The 10,585-nt window shown below is 46.9% G+C and overlaps 2 protein-coding genes across 8 annotated transcripts in view; one reads left to right on the top strand and one right to left on the bottom strand.

Annotated features, from left to right (window-relative positions):
* Nucleotides 1–5,818, top strand: part of EIF2B2 (eukaryotic translation initiation factor 2B subunit beta) — a 7,758-nt gene extending 1,940 nt beyond the window's left edge. Inside the window, exons 4-8 of the mRNA XM_025201736.1 lie at nt 1,003–1,166; nt 1,521–1,616; nt 2,687–2,824; nt 4,391–4,457; nt 5,285–5,818. Of these exons, the coding sequence (XP_025057521.1) occupies nt 1,003–1,166; nt 1,521–1,616; nt 2,687–2,824; nt 4,391–4,457; nt 5,285–5,442 (623 nt within the window). The 3' untranslated portion in view covers nt 5,443–5,818. The remainder of the gene's footprint in view (nt 1–1,002; nt 1,167–1,520; nt 1,617–2,686; nt 2,825–4,390; nt 4,458–5,284) is intronic.
* A 136-nt stretch (nt 5,819–5,954) lies between these two features.
* Nucleotides 5,955–10,585, bottom strand: part of MLH3 (mutL homolog 3) — a 22,489-nt gene continuing 17,858 nt past the window's right edge. For 6 of the 7 annotated variants that reach the window (XM_014518877.2, XM_025200822.1, XM_025200839.1 and 3 more), the window contains 4 exons: nt 10,077–10,100; nt 9,559–9,637; nt 8,150–8,301; nt 5,955–7,284 (listed from right to left, as the gene is read on the bottom strand). In XM_014518877.2, the coding sequence (XP_014374363.2) occupies nt 7,192–7,284; nt 8,150–8,301; nt 9,559–9,637; nt 10,077–10,100 (348 nt within the window). In that variant the 3' untranslated portion in view covers nt 5,955–7,191. The remainder of the gene's footprint in view (nt 7,285–8,149; nt 8,302–9,558; nt 9,638–10,076; nt 10,101–10,585) is intronic. The other variant, XM_025200812.1, reaches the window with a different exon arrangement.

Genomic DNA, 10,585 nt, shown 5'->3' with positions numbered 1-10,585 from the left:
AGAGTGGAACAGTGAGGGACCCGTGAGGTGTTGACAGGTGAGATTCTTCCCACCTGTGCCCATGGGAAGATCTGAGCAAAACCCTGTCTGCAGGAACATAAAATCTTGCCTGCGTGCAGTGCCTGAGGTTGAGTTTGCTGTGCTCAGGACAGCATGGCCTCACAGAGACTGAATGAACTATGCTCCTTCCCTTGCTATTGCACTATATAGGGATGGTCCCTGCAGCCAAGCATGCAGCTCTGGAGACAGCCAAGAGGAGTTGCTGCAGTGGATTGCCTCCAAAGCACCCACTTCCTAGGAGCCTCTCAGACCCTGCTCTGCCCATCACGTTGTCTTTATTCACAGGTCATCACTGCTGGGGCCAGCCATACTGCCTGGTCTCCCCTCTTAGTGCTGGCAGGCTATGATTGCCTCACAAACCTCCCTTTGCTACCAGGAGGCACCTTGTGGACTGGGCAGCCATTTAGGCTGGGACTGATGCTGGAGCTGGTGCTATCCTTTTCACTCCCCTAGTTATGAGACTTTTCAACACATCCCATTTCCCTGAGTAGGCAGAGGGCCTGTGAAAGTCAGGGTGCTTTGTCTCCATTTTGCTTCAAGGGCATGTAACAAGGATCTGCCTGGGTTCTAGATGAAGGCCACAGGAAGTTGAGCAGTTCTTGCTGCACAAATGCCAGTGTTGCTGCCTGAACTAAGGGTGATGTGATGTAGAGCCTGGCTTGGGGATAGCACAATTGCCGAATTAGGTAACCAGGAGCCCCTGTTGGGGCAAGAGACACTGTTCCTTCTCCTCAAGGGATGGTAGATGAAATGATGCTGTGCTGTCAGACCCAGGCTCTAAAATGTGTGGGGGTTTTTACTCATGTGGCGATGATTCAGGGCATACTTCAGTGGCTGTGGGCTTGTGTCCTTTTTTCCTGTTGGCATTGGTCTGGTGCTGGTTTCAGCATGGCAGTTGATAGTCCTGACATTCCTCTTCCTGCTGGCTTCCTTCCTTTGCAGAGGGCACAATGGAGAACATTGCAATGCAGGCATTGGAGCACATCCACTCCAATGAGGTGATCATGACCATTGGCTACTCTCACACCATGGAAGCCTTCTTGAAAGAGGCAGCGCGCAAGCGGAAATTCCAAGTGATTGTGGCGGAGTGTGCACCCTTCTGCCAGGTAAGACCCTGCTTGCTAATCCCCTCAGCTCAGCTGGGCTGGGCAGTGTTTCCACAGAGCTCTGCCTCCAGAACAATAGGGGCAGGAATAACATGAACTGCTGCTAATTGGGAGGGAATGGCCAGGCTACCACAGGGAATGGTGTAGGAAAACTGACTGTGGCAAAGAGCCGGTGGCAGGCTCTTTGCTTCTCCACAGGTTACCAGATCACAAGACAATGTATGTGCTGTATTGTTTTTGGGTTGTTTTCTGGCTCCCGAAATGTAGCTCCTGACTTCAGGTGAGTGTCTGTGGCACTCAGCTCAACTCAAGAGAATCCCTCCCTTGACTCACCAGAATCTCCCTCTAACACAGGGTCACAAAATGGCCGTCCGTCTGGCTGAAGAGAACATTGAAACCACCGTCATGAGTGATGCAGCCATCTTCGCTGTTATGTCTCGAGTCAATAAGGTTGGTTTGAGAGAGGACACTAGGGGATTGCTGATGTTCAGACCTTATTAGGTCCCTTTGGAGGCAGTGGTGATGGATGGATGGGCTTCTGTCAAAAGCCCAGATAACCTGGGAAGCAGGAACTAGAGAACTACTTCTGTCCCAAAAGGGTTTTAATGTTTCCACATTGTAGCAATAGTTCTAGTTCCCACACAGGGCTGGGAGAGCAGAGACCAGCCGGCATGATGACTGACCACATAGTGACAGTTCCACTGGTAGCCTTTTATACATATTCTATCCCCAGCTGCCCCTCTTCTGAGAAAGAGGTGTTACAAAACCCAGTGACACTGAGTGGAAACAGATGCTTGAAAACAGGTGCTTGTATCTGGGGGAGTTGCAAGGTGTTATAACTTTTTTTTGAGCTTCTAATGAAAACAACAAAACTGCCTGACTCTAGAATGGCTAGGGACAGGGGTGGAACTCCCTTGCCTAGCTCACAAGTCATGCAGAAGGCTGTATGGACAAGGTGTGGTGTGGTGTGAAAATATGACTGCTGGGCATCCTGACTGCAATTCCTCAGTCTTGCACAGTTGAAAATACAACACCATGTTCTTGTGACAGGTGCATGTCAGAATCCTGAACTCTACCAGTTCTCCTTAGGAGATCCAAGAGTTTACACTGTGGGCCAATATCATTATCCCCATTTTACAGAAGGGGAAAGTGAAGCACAGAATGGTGAGGTGACTTGCTGAAGGACAAGCAGCAGGCTAGAATCAGAGGCAGGACTAAAAAACAGACTTTCCGAGTTCCAGGTTGGTGCTCTCGCCACTAGGGCAGACAACAGTGCTCTAACTTCCAACTGGCCTTAAGTTGCGAGGTCTTGGTCTAGCCAGAGGGAAAAATCTCTGTGCAGAATCAGGCAGAATGGATTGAGCATCCTACTACCTCTGGCACTCCAGCCTCTCCCCCTCTGTCTCTTCTTAAAGGGTGGTAGGAACCTGAAGGTCTTTACTCCTGGTAGTCTGAAGCAGCAGCTGTGGATATGAAGCTCCTGTTCTAAGTCACTCCTAATTCTCATTTATATTTGGCAGGTGATCATCGGTACAAAGACTATCTTGGCTAATGGTGCACTGATTGCCGTCAGTGGGACTCACACCCTGGCACTTGCAGCTAAACACCACTCCACTCCCCTCATTGTCTGTGCTCCCATGTTTAAGCTTTCACCACAGGTAGGGACAACAACTTTAGAGGGAGCAGATGCTGTAATGTCAGAGACAGAGTTGGGGAATTCTAATGGTTATGAAAGCAAGGGATGGTTAGCACCAGCTAGTCCAAGTTCAAATGGGGCAACCAGCCTTGATGATGTACCTCCATCCTAGCCCAATGAAATCCTCAGGTCTTTCCACTATTCTAGTCTCTCTTCCTCCAGCACAAACTGCCAAACATGCTGAATTGTTGGGGTGGAGACTTAGAATGTTGACCACCATCTACCAGAGACCAAGACTGTCAACATAACTGTACTTAATCCTGTAGGGATTTGAAACCACATCTTTGGAGATGAAAGGTCATTGCCAGTATCCACCAGGGAAGTGGAAAGAAGCAGTATTAGGACTTTACTGCTCTGCTTCTTTCGATATAGTCAAATAGGCCTAGTCTTCTGTCATCAGAGAGCAGGTTACAGCAACAGTGGCCCTCTTCAAATCTGGACTTTCCTGTAGAGCAGGGATGGGGAATGTCCGACTTGTGGGCTGGATCCAGTTGGCCGGGGGCTCCATTTCCCAGCCACCTCTGCCCACATGGCTTGTGCCGGTCTCCAAAGAGACCTCAGCCACACCTGCAGCATGTGCGGCAGAGCAGCGCAGGGGGCTGTTCTGGAGCTGCCAGGAACGTGGGACGGGGGCAACTTGCTTCAGAGCTGCAATCTGTAGCCTGCATGCTCCAGGCAGGGGCACACGTGCAGGGGATTATGGCTGTGCCCCGGCTCCTTGCAGCAGTGATAGCCTGTCTGGAGCTGGGGCAGAGCCACAATCCCCTGCACGTGTGCCCCTGCCTGGAGCACGCAAGCTACAGATCACAGCTCCAAAGCAAGCTGCCCCAGTCCCATGTTCCCAGCAGCTCTGGAGCAGCCCCGTGATGTTCTGCCATGCGCGCTGCTGGTATGGCTGAGGTCTCCATGGAGACCGGCACAAGCCACATGGGCAGAGGCGGCTGGTAAATGGAGTCCCTGGCGGCCCAAAGGTTCCACATCCCTGCTGTAGAGTGTCCAGAATATAGGTAAGCATAAAGGAACGAAGAAAATACAGCTTGCCTAAAGCCTTTGCTCTGGTTTTACTTGCAGCAGCTGTGTATATTACAGTTGCAGGCAGCAGGGGATGGCTTTACAAGATAAAGCAGTGATTGTCATTCAGGGTGTTATGGCACCCTGGGGTGCTTTAAGATCCTATCAAGGGTGCCACACAGTTAATGCACAAACATGATTCCATTCTGGCCTGTTGGGGTTTTTCTAAGTTCTTTGCTACAGAAGAATTGCTCTAGTATTTTTCTGTAGTCAAAAACTGAGTGAAGATTAAGAGCTGGCATTTCCCAAGGGGTGCCTCAAATCTACTGAGGAGTGCTTTGAGTCTAAGAAAGTTGAGAACCACTAAGATCACAGCTGTAAAGTATGGATGAACGAGAAAGCTCTGTTTCCTTTGCTTTCACCCTTCCAGCCCTTGTGCTGAGCCTTCATGTAGAATAAGGGGGTGGGTGATCTGTATTGTTCTAAGTATTTCTCTCTCTCTCTCTCTCTCTCTCAGTTCCCTAATGAAGAGGATTCATTCCACAAGTTTGTCTCTCCACAGGAAGCGCTTCCTTTCACAGAAGGTACTGGTCCCCCCCCATTACGTGGTTTCTTGTTTGGAGTGTAGTCATATTGGCCCCAAAATGCAGCCTTTGGCTCTCTCAGTATTTATAGAGGATTATCCTGTAACCAAAGGCAGGATATTTATCCTGTTGAGGTCCACAATGACTCTGACCATGGTCCTATCTTGCTTTGCTGCTGGGAAGAACATTCAGACGAAATTTTTTCACGCTACCTTGGCTGTTTTGCTCCTGCCCTGAAGGACTTTACCATTTACATGTAGTAATGAAACACTTGAGGTGTGAGTGGTGACTCCAGATGGAGGATGGCCTACCCCTACCACATTGGCAGAGAAACCATGCTAGCTACTTGTTCTGCTCTTGCTAGTGTGGCTTTTAGAGTTTAGACTCTGGGTCACTACAGCTGGCTGAGAAATAGCTTGATTTCTCTGTCATTGGCCTTCCCGTGCAAGGTCCGTCTTCAGAAGGAGCTCCAACGCTTATTATGTAGCGACTATCTTCCAAAGCCATGCTTCTGTGGCAGAACCCTGCAAGTAGCAGCATGGGATCGCTTAGATTTAAGGCTTTCGTTTCAACTTATTGCATTTCCTTAGTCTGGGGGTTTTCTGGTCGCTGCCAGCAATGTGTCACAGCTGGGCCAAATACTGTCATTTACCCAAGACTGCTGTATACCTGCTACTCCAGTTAATCTGGCAAGGCAAGCTGGCAAAACAAGATGTGAAATATTGGTGCTGGCGGCAGTAGGGCCTTGTCAGTTTGGTTTCAGAGAGCATGGGGGGAGGCCGAGCTGCCACATTCATTTCTAATACAGTGGCTGTTTTTGTTTTTAGGAGAGATCCTGGCAAAGATCAATGTTCACTGCCCTGTGTTTGACTATGTCCCACCTGAGCTCATCACTCTCTTCATTTCCAACATTGGGGGTAACGCACCCTCCTATATCTATCGCCTCATGAGTGAGCTTTATCATCCTGATGACCATGAACTCTGAGCTCCAGTGACTCAAAACACCTCACTATGCAGACCCTTCCTGCCTTGATCTTTGCGAAGATACAGTGGTTAAATAAGCCCTTTGTGGCAGAAATGAACTTAATCTTCAACAGGAAGTGCCTGCCTGGTGTAATGTTTCCTCCCCTAGCCAAAAAGTACCAGTGAGCAAAGCTCTTGCACTGGATTTGCTCCCTGTGTTCTGTTACATGTCATGTGGAACAGTCTTTAACCTGATTTCTGGCAACAGCTAGTTCTTTTTTGCATGTTCCATCTCCACAAAAGGCCCAGTTCAGTGCTGCCCAAAGTGTGCTTGGAATTTTTTGGTGCAGCTAAGCTGCCTTGCCTTGATTTGCTATAATAAAGGTGGCTCACTTGTCTCTTGGCTGTTGACTTATCTTCCATGCAAGAATAAGTTGCTTCTTTAAGTTGCAGTAGGCTGATCATCACTGTACCAAAAATGAGAATTTGCTAGTAGCGGCCTGATATTCCTTCTAGTACAACTTGGGAGACTAAAGGTCTGTCTGACTTGTTAATTTTCTGGACTGATTAGTTTTGCTGTACAGCTAATCAGTTGCCTGCAGCACAGTGCTAAGGTGGCTACCCTGCTTCCACTTTGGGAAATAGTGTGCCTAGAGAAGAGTCATGGACTTTGGCATAGTGCCATCTGGCACAGTAAGTTAGCTGTAGCTATGTCCTGGGAGTAGCTGCCTCTGGCACTACGACAGCAATTCTAATTGAAGCTGGCTGGGAATTTGCAACTACTTTGGTTGGAAAATGTGGATTTGTTGAAATAAACATTACATGGGAATGAATGTGTTAGTTCTAACAAGGATGGCATTTCTGCTTAATGCCAAACAGACCCCTTCCCCCATCGCAGCAGCTTGATAGCTAATGCATTCACATCCACTGTCAAAGAACAAGGTTTAAGTCCCTGCTCTACCTATTTCAGACCAAGGTCTCAAACCTCAGTTCCCACGTCCATGCACTGCCAGGATACTTAAAAGCATGTTTTCTCCTATTGCAGCTTAGCACTGCATTAGGAGAAACTGTGGGGTCTCCTGGGAAGGGAGAACCATTTCTAATTTTAACAGTGCACAGCTGTGTTACACTGCAGCCTAGGGTAGAAATGGAAGTATCCCATCTACTTCATTTTGTTTAGCTTGTAAGCATTGCTACAATAAGATTCTTGACTAATTCAGGCACTTACCTATTGTAATGATGCATGATATGGTGCTGCCTATGAGTAAATAAATATACATCAATAATATCTCTTTAGTACCATATAAATAAACATCAACTTAACAGAAATTGCAGTATGATATGAGCTTGTATTTCACCAAGACGACATCATCAGGCTCTAGTTTGGAAATCTTCCGTAAGCATGGTAAAATGAGTCGGGGAACCGCAGCAGCTGCAGGCAGGAAGAGAAATACCAAAGCCAGGCCTCCTCTGCATTAGTTTCATGTCAATGGCTGGAATGAGCACAGCCCACCTACATCATTTTGTGGGCAAGCTTACAATCAAATACCAAATGAAAGTGTATTTAGGTTTATTAATAAATATGTAGCCAAAGCACTGTAAATACATAGACTAAAATCATCCTCACAAGGAAAAGGGAATTCAGCACCTGCAAGTGGGAGGCAGATTCTAGCCTTGAACAACTGCTTCTGTCCTGGCTCAGGAGGCAAGTCCATGCAGAATGCTGGTTGAAAGGAGTTGAGTGATAACAGCACTCTTGGGATCCTGGTTTTCAGAGCTCAGTTCCATGGTGATGTCTTTGTTTCCCAAACAGCTGCCAGGCTTGGGCCATTTTTCTCAGTTTAGCCAAATTAGGTTTAGGCTGCTGGGAGAAAAGAGAAAAAGGACTTCACTGACCACAATAGTCCCTTCCAACAGTGAGATGCTCAAATGCTTTATCAAAGCTGTGTCTTAAATGACTTCCACGAGGACCCAGTTTTGCAACCTGAAACAGCACATGGACAACAAGAGAAGTCATGATTTTGTGCGTCACTGTTCACATTTTGCTGGTTATTTGCTTTCTTCCCACTTTATAGTCTCAAATTAGTGAAGCAATTGTTTTGTACCTGTTTTTGTCATAACTTTCTTCACTATTAATAGAACATCCAATTTTACACACCTATAACATTTACCTATGCTAGGTAAATGCTCATAGGTTCAGGGCCCTCATCACTATCCTCACTAGAAAACCGAGTGCATATATTTGGACAAAAAACTAATCAGCAAATATTATGGGCTCAATCTGCAACCCACGTGATATTCCGATATACCGAACTGCTCTGACTGGGCAATGCTTCTCCAGCAGTGTGCCACTGGAAGTCAGTGGGATTTGTGCTTGTAAGTGCCTACATATGGGCTCAGGAGCCTAACTTCAGGCTCTAATCTAAACAGGTGTAGGTCTGAGTAAATAAAAAAGTTCATGAGTGTTTAATGTAGGCAAAATTGAAATAAATATTAATGGGGAAACAATGCCCTTGGGAAGTGCCCTTTGTGCCCAATTGCATCATCCATTTATAAACAATGCACCAGGGATTAATATAAGAACAGTAGGAGAGGGACACGAATGACAGCTTTAAACATCACACATCTGGTCAGATACAGAGCACGTCTGATTTAAGATGCAACCTGGCTGGAAAGGCAGATGAATTCATCCGCCCAAGACGCACCACCTGCAGTGCTCCACATTGTACCTGCTTTTCCTGTGGCAAGTGGTCTGTATCTGCAAGGGGTAGCATGGAAGGTCTTCCATGAGCACACTGGAAGGGCAGCTGGCAGCAGGACAAAGCTTCAATAAGCTGGGAGCTCTCCTCCATAGTCAAACTGTCATTGAACTTAATAGCTCCTGAAAAGAGAGGTGAGATGCAGCAAGTGTTGGCTAAAGAAATTTGACTCAGCTAGCAAGCTCCTCATCAGGGATTTTGGAAACTACAGCAAATAAATAAAGGGCATCACCCTCCTTCTAGCCCCCTGAGACCACAAATCAGAAGAACATGCTACTATGTAACAGATTTGGAATTTGGCTTCAGTTAATTAGCCTTCCCAACACATAAAGACTGGCTTTGTCATGGTACAAACTTCATTGTCTGGTCTTTGGCAGGTGGATGGTAGGACAGCTTCCTTGCTTCCCACGTGATGTTACTTACATGACGCACAAGAGCAGTTTTCTCTAGATATGAGAACAAGGCCACTCCACAAATGAGGAGCAAAGCAGAGAGATACTAAATATCAGCTCCGGATGCTAGTCTCACCAGTTATTCCTGAGTGTTTAGTGCACTAAATACAAGCAGGCTACTAAAAGAGTCATCTTATACTTTTACCAGTCCCTCTTCACAGACACCAGGAGTGACGTCTCTGATCCGATATTCAGCAGCATGCATCCTGCAACTCAACAATGGCGCTTAGTCTTCCTCTTCTAGATAAAGGGAGGCTTATGTACCCTCTGTCATTTAGAGAGTCAAGTGGTGCAAATCAGTCCACATTTGCCCTTTGGCAATGGAGGAGAATATTAATGCAGCATGCAACAGTCCAGCTAGTACAAAGGGATTAAAAACACTGCTGCATACATTTGTGATACCTGCTTATTTTGGGGCCCTTGCACAACCCTTCAAGTCCTTTGTATTCCCAAAATAAGAACACTTCCAGGTCTCCAGGACACCATGTACTGCCATTTCTAGTAGTTACCATTTGAGGGCAGATAAAATGGCTTGAGGGTACTGCTGCTTAAGGTTCTCCCTGCCTGTTAAAGAGCACTGATGCAGGACCTCCCTCACACCCTCTCCTCCACTCCATGAACTGCTTGTTGAAAGTCCTACAGCTCACATGAGTTGGTGGTCCAATGGCTCACACTAGTTGGTGCACATTAGGACAGCACTGTAAGTGATTCTGCTGTGCAGGAATGTGGATAACAACCACACACACACACACAACAGGTATGGCATCTTTTCTCCAAGTAAAGCTGTCCAAAGGGGAAGTTGTTTCCTGACACTTAAGAGGCACCCTGTCTAATGATGTGCCTCCTGCAACTCCTGGAAGAACTCTCTGAAACCACAGCCCCAGAGAGTACACTGCAGAAATGGAAAGGTAAAGAATGCTCACTTACCATGGCACGCTTGAGAAGCCAGCACCTTCAGAAACGTCAGAGGTAGTGTCCCTCGTGCTCCTCCTGTGGTCTGCAGTAGCTAAAAGTAGCAAGAAAACAGCTTATCTTTTCAGCTAGTTTGAAAAGAAGGAAGAATTGCAGTATTAGAGAAGCTATGGATGAGGAAGATCTAACATGGTCCATCTAGTTTCCATCTCTCCACTGTCAATCCCTGATAATGACTAGTGCACGCTAATCTCCAGGGCTTTGTCCTGTGGAAAGAAACAAGGCTTCCAGTAGAACAGGGGTGGGCAATTATTTTGGGTACAGGGCTGCTTACTGAGTTTCGGCAAGCCATCAAGGGCTGCATGACAGGCAGCCCGGGGCAAATTAATATTAATTTTCTAAACTTTTTAGGGGCCCCGTAGGCCGGATAGAATGGCTTGGCAGGCCGCATCCAGCCCCCGGACCACATTTTGCCCACCCCTGCAGTAGAAAGACTAGCCTCCAATCCTTCCCTGAAAGAGAGAGCTACTTACCTCAATTTGCTCTTGAATTAACTCCTGGAAAGCAAAAGACAGAACAATCAGTTGCTATTCTTTCCCCTTCTCACCTTTTCATTCTACTGCCCCACCCTGGCTATGTTTACTGTATTCCCCATTTTAAAAAACAAGGAAAGATGGAGGGATCTGAGCACCAGCCTGGGTTGAGAGAGAGAGAATTCCTTCCCTGCAACAGACATCCTGGACAAGTCACTTAGTTTCACCTGAGTTCCCTACCTGAAAAAATGGGGATAACAGTACTCTGCTTCCTCATATGGGTGGAGAAGCATGACCAACTTTGGTACAGTGAGCAGATGAGGACCATATAAGTACCATAGGTAGGTAAATAACCAGCCTAATGTAATCTTTGAAGTTCACTGCAGTTTCCCTTAGAAGGTAGCCAGAGCAAATTGATTAGGACTCCCAAGTTGGGAATCCATTCACCTAACCAGAAAGGAGGGGTTTCCACCCTGGAGAAAACACATGACAATCTGTTACACCACCAA

This window comes from Alligator sinensis, unplaced genomic scaffold, assembly GCF_000455745.1.
Source record: "Alligator sinensis unplaced genomic scaffold, ASM45574v1 scaffold280_1, whole genome shotgun sequence".
In the NCBI taxonomy this organism is placed as follows: Eukaryota; Metazoa; Chordata; order Crocodylia; family Alligatoridae; genus Alligator; species Alligator sinensis.
This window is presented reverse-complemented; position numbering and strand designations above follow the sequence as displayed.